This window comes from Engystomops pustulosus, chromosome 4, assembly GCF_040894005.1.
Source record: "Engystomops pustulosus chromosome 4, aEngPut4.maternal, whole genome shotgun sequence".
NCBI classification, from domain to species: Eukaryota; Metazoa; Chordata; class Amphibia; order Anura; family Leptodactylidae; genus Engystomops; species Engystomops pustulosus.
The window spans coordinates 80,145,590-80,165,217 of NC_092414.1; the positions used below are offsets into that span (position 1 = coordinate 80,145,590).

The following is a 19,628-nucleotide window of genomic DNA, read 5'->3' on the forward strand; positions in this document are numbered from 1 at the left end:
CACGTCATGCTGGGTGGAGTGCAGAGTCTCCTGGCTTGTGATTGGCTCTGTTTCTGGCCGCCAAAAAGCAAAACGGCGGGAGCTGCCATTTTCTCGAGCGGGCGAAGTATTCGTCCGAGCAACGAGCAGTTTCGAGTACCCTAATGCTCGACCGAGCATCAAGCTCGGACGAGCATGTTCGCTCATCTCTAATTAAGACCAGACAACACCATGCTATTTAAAATCAGAATATTATACGGGAGGAAATTCTGAACTGTATGATATTGATTTGTGTGATTTAGATTAGGATTTCTAAGTAAAAAGCTGAGTATATTTTGATAGGGCTCTTGAGTGTCTAACCTGCAACAATTTAAGGTCAGACCATAGAAAATGAACTTGTCAACTGGCATAAATTATGGGGCACATTTATTACGGCTTTGCGCCGAACTTTTTTCAGATTGTGCCCTATCTTCAATGGTAAAATGGCTTGCACAGGTATATAAGAAGTGTATACCTTTTTTTGGAGCAGCTGTGCTGGCTTCTGCGCAACACAAATTAGGAAGCGTGCCGTCGGACAGTTTGACTGATTCGATGGTGAACTCTGTCGGACCTGAGTGGGGAAGAGACACATTTATGATATTGGGCTCACAATCTTAGTGAGTCGCGGCACAGTGCATTAGAGTCGGACAATGCACTTTCTGTGAACTTCTGTGACTGGGTAAGTAAATCTGCCCCTATAACTTAGTATTTAGTATTACACACAGAGACTTGTAAATACAAAGCAGTTTCCCAGAGGTGACGTGCCTCAGTCAATGCTCAGCACAAAGTTCGTAGGATACATTGTGGACAGTATTTTCAAAGGATCATGGAAAAATAATTCTTTATGATGTTTGAAGGTCCCAATTCAGCACATTTACTATGAGGCTTGAAAACACATTCAGACTATGTTCACAGGTTAGTATTTGATCAGTATTTTGCTTCAGTATAAAAAAGTCAAAACCAGAATGTAATGTAAAATAAAACTTTATTTACATCATGTGGTACACATACAAAGAAAAATTGAGCTCTCCAGTATGTCCTTGGACATCGTTTCGGTCTGGGCAGAATTTCTGCTAAGACTGACATAGTGGGGGGATCTGCAGGCTGGATGGCCGCACTCTCTCTCTGCACTCTCCAGGGGCAGCGAGAGTTGACAGCGGAGGTGAAGCGGGTGAATGAGCATTGGCTGACATGGTTGAATAACTGGCTAGTTGCAGGGCAAAGGCTTGGGCAGGTCACAAATGCTTTTTCACCAAAACACAAGTGATCGGCATCAAGCACCATGGGGGGCATTTATCAAACTTTTTTGTTTATTTTTCATCTATTTTTTGTTGCTACTTTTTAGCATGTTTGCAACTTTTGTTCCCGTTTCATAAAGTTTGTTAAGTTGGTATTTTTCAGTGGAGTGCCTGATTTGTCATAAATTTCCAGAATCTGAAAACATCACAAATTTTTGCGCAATCACCATGAAAAGTCACATTTTTTTGGTGTAAATAAACCAGTCCAGAGCAGGTGTAGGAAAAGGGATTCTTAAACATTTGAGAATTTTGTGCGACTTTTCTGACAAAAGTCTCAAAAAACCAACAGACTCACCTGCCTCATTTATCAATCACTAAGACAAATCAATCGAGCTCAAAATTAAAAAAAATATTTCAAAAACTAGACACACATTTTCAGACTTATAATAAATGTCCCTCCATGTGTTTTGCATTGTTTACACGAAAAACATGTGGTGCTCATTCTGGATTATGTTTTTCAGTGGAAATACTGGACCAAGCCTCTCCCTGTTGCATCTGATCTCTGTATTCTTCCATTCTTTACCTACGCCGAGTGGATAGAAATCTATTCATGATCATGTGATGTCACACTGGTGCGCAGCTCATTATATCTCACAACTCTGATTTTATTAACTTGAATGAAAGATAGCAAGCAGTCAGCAAAATTCAAATTGTATTGTTTTGCAGCACGGCCTCTCATCTCCTTCACACCCAAGCGGGCACCAAACTTTCCCCTGTTTTCCGCCCGTTTGTGCACATGGCTATGTACAGGTATATGTAGTCTAATGAGGGGGCCAGTATACTATGTAGGGGCATTGGGTTATAGCACCAAATTAAATTTAATCGAGGTGTAACTGTACATTGTGAGGACCCATATATTTGCACATCACAACATTGTTTTGGAGGGCCCCTGCCAAAATGTTTCTAGGGGCCCAATCAATTTTAGTTACGTCCCTGTGAATATAGGCCTGTGAATCAGTCACATTGCTTCTTGCAAATGAACAGAGAGGAAAATGTACAGTATGTGTATATCTACACATGACATTTATTGCAGAAATTTTTGCTACCGTTCCATATGTTTATCATTTTACAGTGCCATCAAAATGAATTATATTTTACCTAATTTCAACTATATGCTATACATTATGGTCCACTGAGGGAGCTGACCTGTGGAGTAATGAAAATGTGCAGCACATCACTTTATGTTGCAAAATTTAATGACAGATGAAACCTATGTTATGCAAGTAGCATTTTATACATTTATGGACAATAAACTTCCATTTAAAACACTACCTATTTTCTGTTGCCTTTAGGGAAAATATCAAGGGTGATGAATTAAGGCTATTTGCACACGTTGTGGATTCTGTGCAGATTTTTCTGCAAAAAAAGCTGCAGCGTAATATAGTAGCAGTAAAGTAAAGTACTGCTTCTGATTGCAATGATTTGTGCATGAGTTTTTCTTTAAACAGATCAAGGATTGTAAACCAAACATACAGACATACTGGTGTGTGCATCCTCTGGCAGGATCTGCTGTTCTTTTAGCTTCTTATGCTCCAGGCTCCATTAACTCCTATGGAGTCTGGAGCCACTCAGGCTTATTTGCATAATTTTTAAAACCTTCGTTATAAAAACCAGCGCAAAAGAAGCTAAAAGACCAGATCCTGCCAGACGGGGTGAACACCAGTATTTCAGAATGCTTGGTGTACAATCCTTGATCTGTCCTTTAAATGGACAAATCCACGTGAAAAAAAAACACACAACAACCACATGTATTAGATGCAGATCTGCAATGTGTGCAGCCTAAAAGTACTCAACTTTATGGTGCATTGTGTTTTGCAGCACACTGCAAACACAGCAGGCCAAAATGCATGTATGTAATACATATATCTATATATATATATATACACTCACCGGCCACTTTATTAGGTACACCTGTCCAACTGCTAGTAAACACTTAATTTCTAATCAGCCAATCATATGGCGGCAACTCAGTGCATTTAGGCATGTAGACATGGTCAAGACAATCTCCTGCAGTTGCAACCGAGCATCAGTATGGGGAAGAAAGGTGATTTGAGTGCCTTTGAATGTGGCATGGTTGTTGGTGCCAGAAGTGCTGGTCTGAGTATTTCAGAAACTGCTGATCTACTGGGATTTTCACGCACAACCATCTCTAGGGTTTACAGAGAATGGTCCGAAAAAGAAAAAGCATCCAGTGAGCGGCAGTTCTGTGGGCGGAAATGCCTTGTTGATGCCAGAGGTCATAAGAGAATGGGCAGACTGGTTCGAGCTGATAGAAAGGCAACAGTGACTCAAATCGCCACCCGTTACAACCAAGGTAGGCAGAAGAGCATCTCTGAACGCACAGTACATCAAACTTTGAGGCAGATGGGCTACAGCAGCAGAAGACCACACTGGGTGCCACTCGTTTCAGCTAAGAACAGGAAACTGAGGCTACAATTTGCACAAGCTCATCGAAATTGGACAGTAGAAGATTGGAAAAAACGTTGCCTGGTCTGATGAGTCTCGATTTTTGCTGCGACATTCAGATGGTAGGGTCAGAATTTGGCATCAACAACATGAAAGCATGGATCCATCCTGCCTTGTATCAACGGTTCAGGCTGGTGGTGGTGGTGTCATGGTGTGGGGAATATTTTCTTGGCACTCTTTGGGCCCCTTGAGTCATCTTGAGTCTTTCTGTAAGGTTGACATATGACATAAGAGTCATCCTCTGTCCGAAGAGTATGGCTGAGAATGCGTTAATTGGTTAATTGGGGCTTATTTACTAAGGCCCCGCGGCCACACTTTGGTAGGGTTTTCCGACGTTTTGGGGATTTGCACCGGTGTGACAGGTATTTAACTGGGGATTGTGTCGCGCGCAATCAGATTGGGGCGTGGCTGCGCTGCCTTTCATGTGACAGAAATCTGATGATCCGACTGATTCGGACTGAGTGCAGGATTTAACTTTCAAATTGTGTCGCAACCCCTAGCACTTACATGCAACAGGAAGAAGAAGGTGAGCTCCGGCAACACATGCAGGATATTGGGTGCACGATTTTAGTGAATTGCGTGAGTGCATTATCGTCGGAACAATGAACTGTGGGTGAACCCCTCGGACAGGTAAGTAAATGTGCCCCATTATGTTTTACTCTGACATTCTTAGTCTGAACAGTGGTTTATGTTTGATAGTTGTATTGATTGATTTGCCCCACACTCATCCCTTTGCGGCTCTTCTCCACTTCATCAGCAGCTTGGTTCTAATTTCAGCAAATAATTGATATTGTTTGTGAAATGAAAAGTTACACAATTTACTTATATAATTTATGTATTAATTCCTTGTGGTTTTCTAGATCTTCTATAGAAAACTTCATTGTTTACTTCCAGTGGATAGAAATCTGTCCATGGTCATGTGATGCAGGTGCACGAGCCATTATTATCCCAGCGAGTAATCAGAGATCTGTTATATAACAAGGGATTTAACAGTGAGGTTTAAGTAGATACCCCTATCAGTTATGGAAAACTTGAAGTAGCATATTACTCATGCACCCCCCTGGTGGGTCAAATGTGAAAAGCATTTCACAGGTATGCCTCAAGACATTTCCCCCTATCTCCCCCACTGTATTTAGCGGCACTCAGGACAGTGGGGGAGATTTATAAGAAGTGTCCCAAAGACAGTGCTCAGTTAGACTGGACAGTCTTTTTCTATACCAGATTTATCTAAGTGTTTTCTACTGGATGATAAATCTGGCATAGACTATTCAGCAGTACATTTTGTGCGGGCATTTATCATACTTTGCTCAGCAGCTTTCCAGTGTATAAGGTTTGAAAAAGTAATTCCTGGCATGAAGTCTGTGAGATTGACAAGACCAGTCTGGAATGGGGACTTGCATAAATTCAAAGCGAGTGGAGCCAAGAGGCTCTCTGTTGACGTAGCCCGGATCGCCTTCTGCTCATTTACATAACTTTATCAAGTTGCTTTTTACAACATTTTTACCTTTCATGGAGATACTAAAAAAGAGCTATCCCCTAGTTGGTAGTTACCGCAGTCTACCCTCGGTAAATCTGTTGGTAGATGTCCATGCATATGAAGCCACAACCCATGTCTGAGAAGTCGCAAAAATGTTTACAATGTGATGAAAACTATTGACAATAGTCCATTTTTAAGTCAGGGACAATATATGAAATATACTGCACATAAGAACATATGTGAGTCTGCTCATAACAGCCGCCCTGTACAAACTATACAGAGCCCGGCTCTCTCTGGAGCATGTGAGACTGGCAGAAAGGAGGGGGGAGTATAGAGCAGCAAGAGGCAGTAATATTAGCCATGTCTGGGCCCCAGTGGGAATTAACCCATTGTAAACGGAGATTATAGACAGCCCAATGTGTACAAAGCGTACAAACAGTGATAAAATAAATAAATTCAGAAGAGCAATTGATATTTGAATGTCAAAAAAGCATATGAAAAAGATATTGTTTTGGCAACAAACACTGTAAAGTAAATATTTACTACACACTCTAATTTCTAATCTGACATTAATTGATATTGATGCATAGTCATAAATCTATAGCTGAACATGGAATGAGAAATACAAGTGGAATGGGCACTCTTTATTTTAACATCCCAATACATGGCAACAATAGATAGTAATGTAAATAAATACATCTTTATTTAATTGGAACCATCATATTATTCAGCACTTTACAAATTGTCAGGAGAATATACAGATCAAATAAAACCAATAGGCAAGCTATAGGTATAGCAGACTGATTTTATATAATTAGTGAGACAACCATCTTCTTCCGAAGAGACTTTATTGCAGTATAACCCTCTCTTTGCAAAGAATCAGATGAATTTTACGTAATCAATTGTGGTTTTATCATAAAAGAAAACATATGTTTTTCTAGCTGCTTCTTCTTCTTTCATCTTCAAATATAAATCAGCCGATGCCAGGTGTGAATCTGCTCTGAAGAAATAATTAATATCCATAACAAACTTATTATAAACACTCAATCCTTAAAGAACTCAGTGTAAAGGGTTAAAAAGAAGCGATGGCTTTTTATGAATGGAAAATCCTGTGGAGGAGAAGCCACACGCTGCAGAGACCAGAGCTGCTGATTGGGTTCCACTCATAGTAACTGACAGCAGGGTGAATGAACACAGATCTGAGATAGAATAATCATAAAATAGATGTATGCGAGACACACTCAGAATTCTAGCAGTCAATCATTCAGTTTAAACTATATTTACTTTTGGATTTGGTAAGCAATGCTTTTCAACACAATAGGACTCTATACAGCACATTGACAATGGGAGTAGCAGAACTGTTGTGAGGGGTGGCGTGACGCCAGCCAGTGTCTTGTCATAGTGGATATCTCAGCCCCTTAATAAAGAAGGAGGGGTGACTATATAAAGACCCCTGGACGTGATCCGTGTGTGAACGTTGCAGGGCTTCTTAGTTATACTGAAGGAAGGGAAGGGTTAGTGTGTAGTGCTGTACAGCTCCTTGCTTCTCATAGCTTGAAAGTGCACAGATACTGAGTTACTATGCGATTCTCTGTGGCTGGAGACTCTGGCAAAGCTTCAAGTCTGGGAAATGTTAGTACTTGGAGAGGAGTGGGATCCACAATCCCTTCCCTGTTTCCCACAATCTCACCTAATACCAGCACACTATCTCTAAACTCATCAGACCTGCTCTCCAGAGATGAGGAGCTGGCAAAAGTGGAGATAGCTGTGTTAGCGATCATATTTGTCGCTGCTGTTCTGGGTAACTGTAGTGTTCTTCTAGGTCTTTACAAGTCCAAAAAGAAGATGTCTAGGATGCACTTATTCATCAAACACCTAAGCCTGGCAGATCTGGTGGTGGCTTTTTTCCAGGTTCTTCCACAGTTGTGTTGGGAAGTCACTTACCGCTTTTATGGTCCTGACTACTTGTGTCGGATTATTAAACACCTACAGGTGTTTGGGATGTTCGCCTCAGCTTACATGCTGGTGGTTATGACAGCTGACCGCTACATTGCTATTTGCCACCCACTGAAAACACTTCAACAGCCTACAAAGAGGTCCTACCTTATGATCAGTGGTGCCTGGATACTAAGCTTCATCCTCAGTACTCCTCAATATGGGATCTTCTATCTGAAAGACCTGGGAGATGGAGTGTATGACTGCTGGGCAACCTTTGTCTCTGAGAATGCCTCAAAAGCTTATATCACCTGGATTACCATTAGTATCTTCGTGTTGCCAGTGACCATCTTGTTGACTTGCTATGGCTTCATCTGTTACAACATCTGGAAGAACATAAAATGCAAGACCAAGAAAGAAGAGACTGAAGGCAGGAAGGGTAACAATGGGTTACTGTCCACATCTGTCAGCAGCGTGAGGACCATCTCCAGAGCCAAGATCAGGACAGTAAAAATGACCTTCGTGATTGTGTCAGCCTATATTATTTGTTATAGTCCATTCTTCGCCATCCAGCTGTGGTCTGTTTATGCAAAGGATACCAACTGGACTGGTACGTACAATTCTTCTCTCTGACTCTATGAACGTATGATTCTTAGGCATCTCACAACCCCTAGCACTCCTTATACTGTGAGACTCATTACCTAAAAGGACCCAGTGTAATGTAGGAGGTACTGCTTCAAAACATCTGGAGGTTCACAAGTTTATCTTGAGAAGGATATTTTGTAGAGGTGATGTGTGAGTTTATTTGCCCATTTACTGAACTTTTGCCTTGTGTAACAGAATCCATCTGTAGTGTGTACAATCTGCAAAGCCTCTACTGGGCAGTCCAAATAATACAGCATTTTGTAAGCACATTGTATTGTTCTTGGCAGTGTTAGAGTCCATCCACTGCACTCTTTTAACTAGCTGGATGAACTCTTATGTGTCTGACTTCTTAGAATGCTGAATGTTTCCTCTCTTTGCCAAGCACACAATATTCACAATGTGTTTATCAAATATTCTAGTCTGAAAATTTCTGTTGTGACGTATATTCATTAGCATTAAATACTGACATATCTGCCTTAAAAAAAGAGAAATAAGTTATTTTACAAAACACTTTACTGTACACATTTTATGTAGAGTCTTCAGGGACCATTCTCATGAAATTTCAATTGAGCCGGTTATATTTCTATGACATGAAGTTTAAGGTTTGTGTACATACAGTCTACAATTAAAGAGGGAACCTATATGAAATATGTTTAAGGGAAGGTTAGACATTATAGCATGACATTAGGGACGTCTACACAGGGAGGGTCTGCTGCTGATTTCCCATTGTGAAAGAAGAGCAGCAGGTTTGTCTGAATACTACAAATAGGTATTTTGCAGTTTTTTTCATTGTGTGAAAGAAAAATATAATGTCTTAGGCATTAGTAATTGCTGTAAATTTTCAACACACAAATTATCTTGGCAAATCTGCAACATTTACGTCCCATGTGGAAAAATATTTAAATTATGTGTCTACATGGAGGACAAAGACACCATGTGAACTATTAGGGCAATGTTTGTTAAGAATATAGGTAAAACAATATTGTGTATTTTTTAGATTTCTTCAAATTTAAAATGATCATTTATTCTCCATATGACATGGCCATAAGCTATTAACATTGTTCTTTCAGTTGTCATTTCCATCTGTCAAATATACAGCCTCTAGTTTCTCATCTTTCCTAATCTATACACCCAGCTTGCCTCCCATCTCCTACAGCTATTCTGTATCAATAACTACTTATCTGGTTTCATATTTGGCAACTCTTTACTGCAATAGGCACTTCTCCCAGGATCATTATGCCAACACATCTCTCTATCTTTCATCTAATCAGCTCCTGCCACCCAGCTTTCCTGAGGCCAGCATTCCCACCTCCCTAGTCTCAGTCCATAGAATTGCGTCTTTGCATTGCTCCAGACACTATTCCCTGCTGTTAAGCCGCATTAGGTTATCATCTTCTTATCTCCATCACAGCAGAAACCACTATTGTTATTGTACTGTATGCTGGGAGTTGCAAAAATTGGGTTCTGTCATGGTTTGCACACAGGTAGGAAGGTTTATTAATCCCGTGGTTCCAGTGTCAATTTTGGCAAATTGTCTGTCGCTGACTCATTTTGTAGGAAATTTTAATCTGCATTTCAGTACGAAAAAGGGACTAAAACCCATACCAAATAATCAATTTCAGGTTATGTTTCTTTTCTTGATCTCCCAAATAACCAACACAGTAACCTTCCCTTTCTTGTTATAATTGTTGCATTTTACAATACTTAGTTCTTTCATGTAGACCACAGGGCAGATTTATCAAAAGTGCCTCAAAGTAAGACAACATTAATTTGTGCCAGATTTCCGACTGTGTCTGATGCTGAATGATAAATGTGGCGTAGTGTAAGACTGTCTAATCTTACTATCCACCTTCTATTAGTAGATGTCGAAAACGTGCAGCTTTTAGCAAGTATATGTCCCCTGGTCTAAAAGCTGTCTGAGCCCTTTTTCTCTGTGTATCCTCCTTGGATATCATTCTATTCATGAATAATATTGTTTATATTGGTATTTGGTTGTCCTCTCCATTTTTGCTATCTTTGGTAGTTTGTGTACTGTTTTAGAGGCTTCTAACCTTAATTCCCAGTAATTTCAGCCTTCTGTGTGAATTAACATTGGTCATTTCATAGTGAATTTTGCCATATATGACTTAATTGGGGTTCGTTCTATCACAAAGAGTTTGATTAATCTCCCCCCACAGTTTTTGAGCAATGTTAAGTACTTAGGCTGATTGTTTTAAACCGCAACTGACTTCAGCAACTTTAACCTTTTAGGTATTTCCTTTTAGTGAGCGAGTATGTCAATCACTTTGACTGATGTAGAGAGTTTCTAATGCCCCCAAATTTTTAGAGGAAGAAGAGAGGGACAACATTTGCAGGTAGCATAGCCTACCTCCTCAGTTAACTTATTTTAAGCCAAGTCACTAACCTTTCCACTTAGTTTACCCAACAAAGTATAATATTCTTTGTTGGGTAATAATGCCCCTTTAGTAACCTACATGATATAATGCTCCCCTTTAAACCCTCACATAGAATGATGCCTCTTTACAAGCCTATATAATGTTTCCCTGTAGTATGTTGCACCCTTTACGAACCAAACTCTCATATACACATAGAACTTCAGCAATTGGGGTGAAAGCACCTCCAAGTGTTCCCCATCCTACACCAATTTTACCACGTTACAATGACCCAGGGCTGGTTCCAGTTGTCTCTAGGCCCCTGGGAGACAGAGCCTCAATAAGTCCCTTTGCAGTGAACTCACGTGGCAGAATAAAAAATTGTGAAACTATAACAGTTTCCTAAAATATTTCTTATTTTGTCAAACCAAACAGCCCACCATGGTTATTTTGTATAAAGCCCCCTTCACCCCTTATGGATTCCTTAAATACAGCCCCCCCCCCCCCAGATTCCTTATGTACAGCTTTATGTGTGCCCCAGTGCCACAGTGCTGGCGTCAGCCCTGCAGTGACCATATACTGTTTGATACTGGTTCTAAATATGTGCTTTGCTGACTTTTTAAATAATTATAGCATATCCTATAGTTTTCTACTTATAAGTGACATCTCTGACGTCAATGATCACATTTCTTATTCCTTCCATCAAACCAGAACCACAATGATAACTACTTCCAGTTGCGTCTTGAATCTTTAAAGTTTTCCACATAAAAGGCAAAATCTTATAGCAATCCTTTCCCCAGAAATGTCATATTAAGCTGGTGACAGGTACTAATAGCCTATGCTATGCTGATTTTAAAAAAGCCTTTGTCAGCATTCTGAATTATTATTTATTTATAGAAAACCATTAATGCCATGGAGCTGTACAATCAGTAGCGGGTTCACATACAGTACAATAAAGCAAGAACAAATACAAAACAGAGATCTGAAACAAGTGGACAGAGGACCCTGCCTGTGAGGGCTCACAATCTGTATGGGAGGGTAGATGGAGATACAAGGGAAGGGTTCAGAGCAGTGGCGTTATTGTGTGTTGTAGGTGATCTTGAACAGGTGGGTTTTCAGGCTCATTTGAAGGTTGGGAAGGTGGGGGACAGTCTGACATTTTGTTAGAGTTCCACAGTATGGGAGATGCATGGGAGATGTCCTAGAATGAGGTTGTGAGAGGAGAGGATGGTAATAGAGTGAAACTGAATGTCCTGTAAGGAACAGAGATCACGTGTGGTAAGGTATTGGCTGATAAGTTCACAGATATATGGAGGGGATAGGTTGCGGATGGCTTTGTAAGTCATAGTTAATATTTTAATCTGACTTTGTTGTACAATGGGTAATTAGTGGAGAGACTGGCAAAGAGAAAAGGCAGAGGAGAAGTGAGGAGAAACATGGATTAGCTGGGCAACAGAGTTAAGGATCAATTGGAGGGGCATTAGAGAGTTAGCTGGGAGACAACAGAGAAGTATGTTGCAGTAGTCCAAGTGGGAGATGATGGGGACATGGACTAGCAATTTTGTAGACTCTGGAATAAGGAAGGGTCGGATGTGAGAGATGTTCCTGAGATGGAGGCGGCAGGTTGTAGTTAGGGCCTTTATTTAAGGCTTAAAGGATAAGGCATAGTCAAAGATGACTCCAAGGCTCTAAGGCCAGCTAGAGTGTGGAGCCATGAATTGCAATGGTTAGGTCTGGTGGGAGGCATGTGTTAGGCGGAGAAAAGATTATAAAAAAGTTAGGCGGAGAAAAGTTCAGTTTTGCCCATGTTAGAGCAATAAAGATCTGTGTGTCATCTGCATGGGTATTGAAAGCCATGGGACTTAATGAGCTGTCCTAGGCCAGAGGTGTAGATGGAGAAAAGTAGGGGTCCCAGGACAGAACCTTGAGGGACAAAAACACAGAGTGACAAACAGATAGTTCAGTAGAGAAGATAGGTTCAGAGATGGCTTCTTTAGGATGGGTACAGTTGCATGTTTAAAAGAAGATGGGAAAATATCAGTGGATAGTGAAAGGTTTAAAAGATGGGTTAGAGCTGAGATGAGCACAGTGGCTTTCCTCCATGGCTTGACAGCATGGAGGAAACTCTCTTATCATTGATGGAAGAGAAGTTGGTTAGTACTGAATAATTTCAGTACTTTATAAAACTTTATTTCACATTACCTGGGATCCGGCCAGCAGTGTGTGGTGATTCCCAGCGGGGGGGGGAGGGGGGTTGGTTGGTAGATGGAGCTCCCTGTGTGCCTGTGTTTCGTTCTCCTTATGCATTCTTAATTACTTTACACCAGATGATAGCGGAAGAGAGGAGACTAGTGAGTGAGCTGGATCATCAAGCTCAGCTCACTGCAAAGAGATGGCTCTTCTGGCTCCTATTAAATGTACTATAGTCTCCATTAAGGGGCAGAGTCAGACATTAAAGGGCAGGCTTAACTGAGAGAGAGGAAAACAGGTAAGGTGGCAAGAGATCCCAGTAAAGGTCATATGCCCTGTCCGCCTGTTTGGTCCAACCCTCTTTAGTGTAATCTCGAGTAAACGCTTTGCTGAAGCTTTACAAAATTTTTTGTAAGACTCGGATCCAAATCAGTCTGAACGACTTTGCTTTGATTTTCCTGAAAATTGATATATAGCTCCTTTTAATCATATAAAGCACAGTTTTAGTATAAAAAGGTCCTTTCTCATTTCATTAATTTTATTCAAATGATTTCATTTTCAGTTTTTACTGAAACATTGAAAATGGAAGCTTAACCCCTTAACTGTTAATAATGTATGTTGATGATGTATGAGGGCTTACTGGGTGAAACTTTGTTATACAGACTTGGGGTTTGCTGCATATTGCAGAAAACACCCACTGCTAACACCCCCAATAAAGAATAAAAATCAAAACATGTTAGGTATCACCGCGCCCCGAAATGCCCAATTTATCAAAATATAAAAATAATTATTCCCGGTGGTGAACCCATTAAGGAAATGGTGAACCCCATAACGGATTGTACCAAAGTAGATGTATCATTTGTAGGGAACAGTGAAAGTCGTAAAAACTGAGCTCACAAGAAAGTGGTGCATGTGTTTTCTCACCAATTTTACTACATTTGGATTTTTTCCAGCTTTTCTGTACATGGCATGGAATAATACATACCTTCAATGATAAGTACAGGTTGTTACGTATAAAATAAGCCCTCACACAGCTCGGTTACACAGCAAAATGTAAAAGTTCAACCATTTTTGAAGGCTGGGGAGCAAAAAGTAAATGAAAAAAGGCTAAAAAGGAGTTAACAGATGTGGTGCAAATGGACAATACCGGAAAACTATCAAAAGATAAAAAGTAGATTCAAATCAATGTATATTTTAACAGATCTGTTATTATTGTATATACAATATTTGTCCAACGTACTGTATATACTCAAGTACAAGCCAACCTGAGTATAAGTCAAGACCCCTTATTTTACCACCAAAAACTGGGAAAACCTATTGACGCGAGTATAAGCCGAGGGTGGGAAATGCATCAGCCCAGCCTGCCCCCAGTAGTATACAGCCAGCCCAGCCTGCCCCCTGTAATATACAGCCAGCCCAGCCTGCCCCCAGTATTATACAGCCAGCCCAGCATTTAAAAAAAAAAACCTGTATACTCACCCTTCGGCGTCCCCGATGCACAGCGCTGCTCCCCCGATGCGCAGCGCTGCTCCCCCGATGTCCTGTCTTCCGAAGATGTTACCAAAGGATGTTACCAAAGACAGAAGACAGAAGAGGACCCGTGCTGACATCGGGGGAGCAGCGCGGACATCGGGGGAGCAGCGCTGCGCATCGGGGCTGCCGGAGGGTGAGTATATAAGTTGGGTTTTTTTTGTAAATGCTGGGCTGGCTGTATTGACTCGTGTATAAGCCGAGTTGAGGATTTTCAGCACATTTTTTGTGCTGAAAAACTCGGCTTATACACGAGTATATACGGTAAGTTAGAAAATCACCAGTTTGCACTAAATTTATGGATCAAAGAATAGATTTGCGGTTCTCTGTTCATACTGGGGGGTCTCTCTCTCTATCATTTTTTACCAGGCTATACTTAATGTCCCTGATCAGAGCGTCATCGCCCCATCACACTTAAGCCCCTTCTACACTGGCATTTTTCACGCGCGAGTTCTGCGCGTGCATTTGACGCGCAGAACTTGCATTGCACTCTGTCCCATTGTATTCAATGGCTCTTTCTTCAGTAACGTTGTTTTTCACGCGCGTGCTTGCGTTCGTTTGCACGCGCGTCAAAATCGCAGCATGCTCTATTTTTGCGTTTTATGCGCATTTTTCACGCCCCATTCAAGTCTATGGGGACATATCAAAAACGCATTGCACTCGCGAGCAGTGCAAGTGCAATGCGAGTGCAATGCGTTTTAAACGTAAGGGTTGCTAGGTGACCAGAATAACAGTATTTCCCCTGCTCGCGAACGATCATTTAATTAAAAAAACACAATGAAGAACAGTGAAGAATAGAATAAAAACAGTGAACACAGGATCATTTAAGAGAAAAACACAGTGCAGAACACAGTGCAGAATAGATTACAGATGTTCGGCACATCTGCTTACTTGTCGGGAGATACGCGCGGAACGGTGCGCCCAAAATAGCATGTGAAGAACAATATATATGTGTGAAGAACACATTGCAGATGTATTTAAACATCTGCAATTTGTTCTTCACACACATATATATTGTTCTTCACATGCTATTTTGGGCGCACCGTTCCGCGCGTATCTCCCGACAAGTAAGCAGATGTGCCGAACATCTGTAATCTATTCTGCACTGTGTTCTGCACTGTGTTTTTCTCTTAAATGATCCTGTGTTCACTGTGTTCACTGTTTTTATTCTATTCTTCACTGTTCTTCACATCTGCTAACTTGTCGGGAGATAATATACACGGGGAACAGTGAAGAATAGATCGCAGATGTTTGCAACTTATCAGAAGACATTATTTTTCAATTAAATAACACATTTTAATCCCAAACCATGGTCCCTTTGAAAAATGCTCGATTCTCCCATTGACTCGCGCGTGAAAAATGCCCCGAAAACGCGAAAAAAACGCTAACAACACGCGCGTGAAAAACGCAAAAACGTTAATTACTCCAAGGAAAAATGGAACAAAAACGCAGCCAAAAACGTCAGTTTTTCACGCATTGCACCCTGACGTGAAACGCAACGCTAGTGTGGAAGGGGCCTTAAAGGGAACCTGTCCCCAGGGACCACATTTTCACTAAAGACAGGTTGCAGAAGCCCATTATACCTGAGGTGCAAATATGCCTTTCTGCCTTTTGTAAGCATTTGCATTACAATATTTTTGTGTATATTAATTGTGTGTTATAACTTAACTTGCATCCTGACAAAATCCCGGGGTAGTCACATGGGCTGGGCATTGGTTTGGATGCATTTCAAAAAACAACATGTGGCTTGTCTGTGTTATTCCCTCCTCAGATCTTAGCCCTCACCTTTTGCTCCTTTACAGCTCCTCCTCCTGCTCCTTCTCAGAGGTCACAGCCTGGTGAGATGACATCAGTGGGGGAGGAACATAGCTGTACAGGAGCACAAAGATGGAGGCAGCCTGCAGCTCAGACAAGTCATATGTTGTTTTTTTTGCATCCAAACCCAAGTCCAGCCCCTGTGACTACCCCAGGATTTTGTAAGGATGCAAGAGTAAGTTATAACACACTATTGTATTGTAATGCAGATGCTTAGGAAAGGCAGAAAGACGTATTTGCAATGCAGGTGTCATGGGCTTTTACAGTCTGTCTTTAGTGAAAATGAGGTCCCTGATGACAGGTTCCCTTTAATTGTCAGGGTCCTTTAGAAGGAAGTTCTAACTTCTGGTCTACAAGACATAATATATGCACCCCATGTGAGCCCATGGGTGCCACCTCCTTTCCCCTATGCTATTATTATAAGTATCGAACCTTAGTAAGAGTTATTTTGATGCATAAACAATGTACAATGAAAAGTTAGCATAATCAACAATAATTACTAAGTGAAAAAAATTAATTCATATCACCATGAAATGTACATACATAGTAGTAATTCAACATCTATTAACCAAAGTTTCTTAGTTTACCCCAAACAATCAAAGCCAAACAATGAATAACAACGTCAAACTACCTACATTTTTGGTCTAATTAATCTATTATTTTGCAACTACTAACATTTTTCATCATTTTTAGAGAATGAAAACATGGCTGTCACAGTGGCGGCCTTGTTGGCCAGCCTGAACAGTTGCTGCAACCCCTGGATATACATGTTCTTCAGTGGACACCTATTACAAGATTTCATCATTAGTATTCCATGCTGCAGGAAATTCAAGCAAAATGTCAGCAAAGAAGATTCTGACAGCAGTACTAGAAGGCAGACTTCCTTTACAAGGATCCAGTCAAGAAGTCCAACCAATAGTATGGACACATGGAAAGAGTCTCCAAAGTCATCAAGATCCATTAAATTCTTACCTATACAAATCAGAGATTGAAAAAGTATCTACAATTTTTTTTTGCAAAGTGGCAAACTTTAACTTGACTTATCATTTGTGTGTAATATACTTCATTAAAAGACCACAACTGATTCTACAACAGTGGATAAAAATACAAAGAGAGGTAATACAGCAGGATAGATGATGAGCAGACCCAGAGAGAAATCTACCCTTAGTGGCCATAAAGGAGTATATGCAAGAGGGGACTATAGTCAGGAAAGTATATAATCTCATCAGGGTATTGCCAGTTATAATTTATCACATAATAGCAATGAATAACTCATAAAGTTAATAAAAATATATTGTCTTAAGGAATGTCTTTATATACAGTAAACTAATTGGATTTCTAAATAAAACCCACACAGATAAATAATAAAAGAATATGGGGCAGATTTATCAAGCTGTCTGAAAGTCAGGATATTTCTAGTTGCCCATGGCAACCAATCACAGCTCCCCTTTAAAATATTCATGAGCACTGGGGAAATTAAAGGTGAGCTGTGATTGGTTGCCATGGGCAACTAGAAATATTCTGACTTTCAGACAGCTTGATAAATCTGCCCCTATGTGTTTGGGTCAGTTAAGTTATTACCATTTATTTTTTTGTATATATTTTAAGGCTTTTTCTTAACTTTTAATTTTTTCTTTTTGTATTTTGATAAATGACCAAACTTTCTTGTTCTTAGAGAACAAACTTTCTTGTTCTCGTGCGCCAGCGTATGATAGCCCCGCCGCTGCATGTATCAGGGCAGCCGGCTGCGCAGTGTTTATCCTACGCCAGGCAGGGCTTGGCGTAGAATAAACCGCATCCGGCGACTTTTCACATATGAAAAGTGGCCGGCGACAGCAAGTGTGCAGGCGCAGGGACAGTAACGCCCCCCGCCGGCCCACTATTTCAGGGCTTCTGTGCCACTGGCGTTGCGCAGAGGTCCTGATAAATATGCCCCATAGATACATTTATACTATTATGCAGTTCAGTTAGACTGAATGGCCATATGACCACTAAGGGTATTGGGTCTCTCCCTCTTCACCCGAAAATGATGACTTTTCCAATAGTATAGCTCATTAATATTTTAATCACTGGACATAGAACAGATTAAATATAATGAAGTTTCTGTAAACGTTATAGGGGTTTTCTAGGCTAAGAATATAAATAAACTATTCTACGTAAAGGTCTTCAAAATCATATTATTTAGTGTCCAATGGCCCTGACAGAAATACTGTAGCATACGCATGATACAGTATGTGATGATGGCCTAAGTTTCAAGTTAAAGTTTGCTATATCTGTATATTATTAATTACAGACTCCAAAATTGTGAAAACTGTGATGAACATGGGCAAACTCTGACTGTGTGTAATGTATAAGTGCATTATTTAACTTACTGTAAAATGAATGTGTACACGTTACATTTATTATTGTGTGAATAGTCTCTGGATATCATTAATTATTAGTTGTATTGCACTGTACAGCCATACGTAAACCTGGTCGCACCTTTCTTTTCAGATGGTACAAAGTGAATATGCAGGTTATATAAAAAATGATAGCTTTTTTTCTGCAACAGCACCACTCATGTGTGAATATGATATGTGTCAATATCAATAGTGTTTCTTATCAGCTTGTGTCAGAGAAGTGTTTAGTATTTGCTATTATTGGACTTAGTTACTGCAGGTCAGTTCCTTTTCATGTGAAGCTGCAGTTTCTTGGTTCTCATTGGTCACTGCCACTTATATTTAGTGCACACCTTTTTGGTACTTCAATATATAATTTTCATATATAATAAAGGGGTTCACAGTTCTTTGTAAATAAAGTTTGGTCAACAAACAGATAAAAAGTTCTGCAACATTTTGATATTCTTTATGTTTGATTTCCTCCCCATTTAAAAGATATTTGTCTGTTGGTAATTCATGCCTATTACTTACATGCGTATGTGAGCTAAATACACCTGCATGTATGAGCTAAATACAGCAAAACCTGCACAAACCTCTTGTTAAATACAGCGGGGGAGATTTGGCGCTTTGTGCACTGACATATGCTGAAACCCCCCCCCTCCAGTGCCCCCAGATACATCAGCTTTAGCAGGCTATATTGTTAGTGTGCCTCATGTGGCAGCCCACTCTGCCCCCAGCCGCACCACCCTTCACACCCTTCCACACCCACTTGCCAAAAAGTTGGTGTAAAGGGGGAAGTGATTACAATGCCTAGCGGTTATCAAGGCATTGGGATTATTTAATGGCTTGTATGCCAAAGCCATCCATCCAAAACTTGATAAATCTCCCCAATGAATCCATCTGGAGTCCAGGCTGTTTAGCTCACAGAGTGACCCGGGCTGGATACATTTGTATTTAATCCTCAAATTTGAGAAGTATCAGTAGTATCCAGATTGCATATCAACCTAAACAACAATTCAATGAGTTTACTAATTCTCCAGACTGCAGTCTTAATCTGCATCTGATGCCTATTTAGACAGTGTCATCTATGTTTATGACAACTTCACCGTCTCAACCCAATGCTCCTACCAAGCACAAAAGTTTAACAAATGTTGCGCACCCCACAAAAGTTTATTTTGGTGCAAATTAAGCATATTGCATTAAGCTTTAGTAGATTTCCCCTATTGTTCTACTGTCTTCACTTCCATCAAACAATTATCTTGACATTAGTGAGGAATTGAATCACAAAAGTAACAGAAAGCTGTAGAACTTGTCATTTATGTTGTAATTATATACAATAATAATTCAAAATGCTTTTAACTAAATGGCATCACTACTAAAACAAATATGAAAATATGAACCAATTCTGAAGATTTTTCTGCATATGAAGTTTCTTTAGTACAGGACTAAGTAGGGTTATATAGGTAAAAATCAATCACGAACAAGTAAGGACATCTTCCTTGGA

The 19,628-nt window shown here is 40.3% G+C and overlaps 1 protein-coding gene across 1 annotated transcript; it reads left to right on the plus strand.

Annotated features, from left to right (window-relative positions):
• The first annotated feature begins 6,729 nt into the window (after positions 1–6,729).
• AVPR1A (arginine vasopressin receptor 1A) lies at positions 6,730–17,151 on the plus strand. Its single transcript, XM_072146483.1, has 2 exons — positions 6,730–7,804; positions 16,440–17,151. Exons 1-2 carry the CDS (start codon positions 6,841–6,843, stop codon positions 16,736–16,738), a joined length of 1,263 nt encoding a protein of 420 aa, XP_072002584.1. The 5' UTR covers positions 6,730–6,840; the 3' UTR covers positions 16,739–17,151.
• The last annotated feature ends 2,477 nt before the right edge of the window (positions 17,152–19,628 follow it).

Coding starts and splice junctions, on each gene's coding strand:
- AVPR1A (XM_072146483.1), top strand. CDS start 6,841: ATGCGATTCTCTGTGGCTGGAGACTCTGGCAAAGCTTCAAGTCTGGGA. Junction 7,805..16,439: donor AAAGGATACCAACTGGACTG/GTACGTACAATT, acceptor CATCATTTTTAG/AGAATGAAAACATGGCTGTC.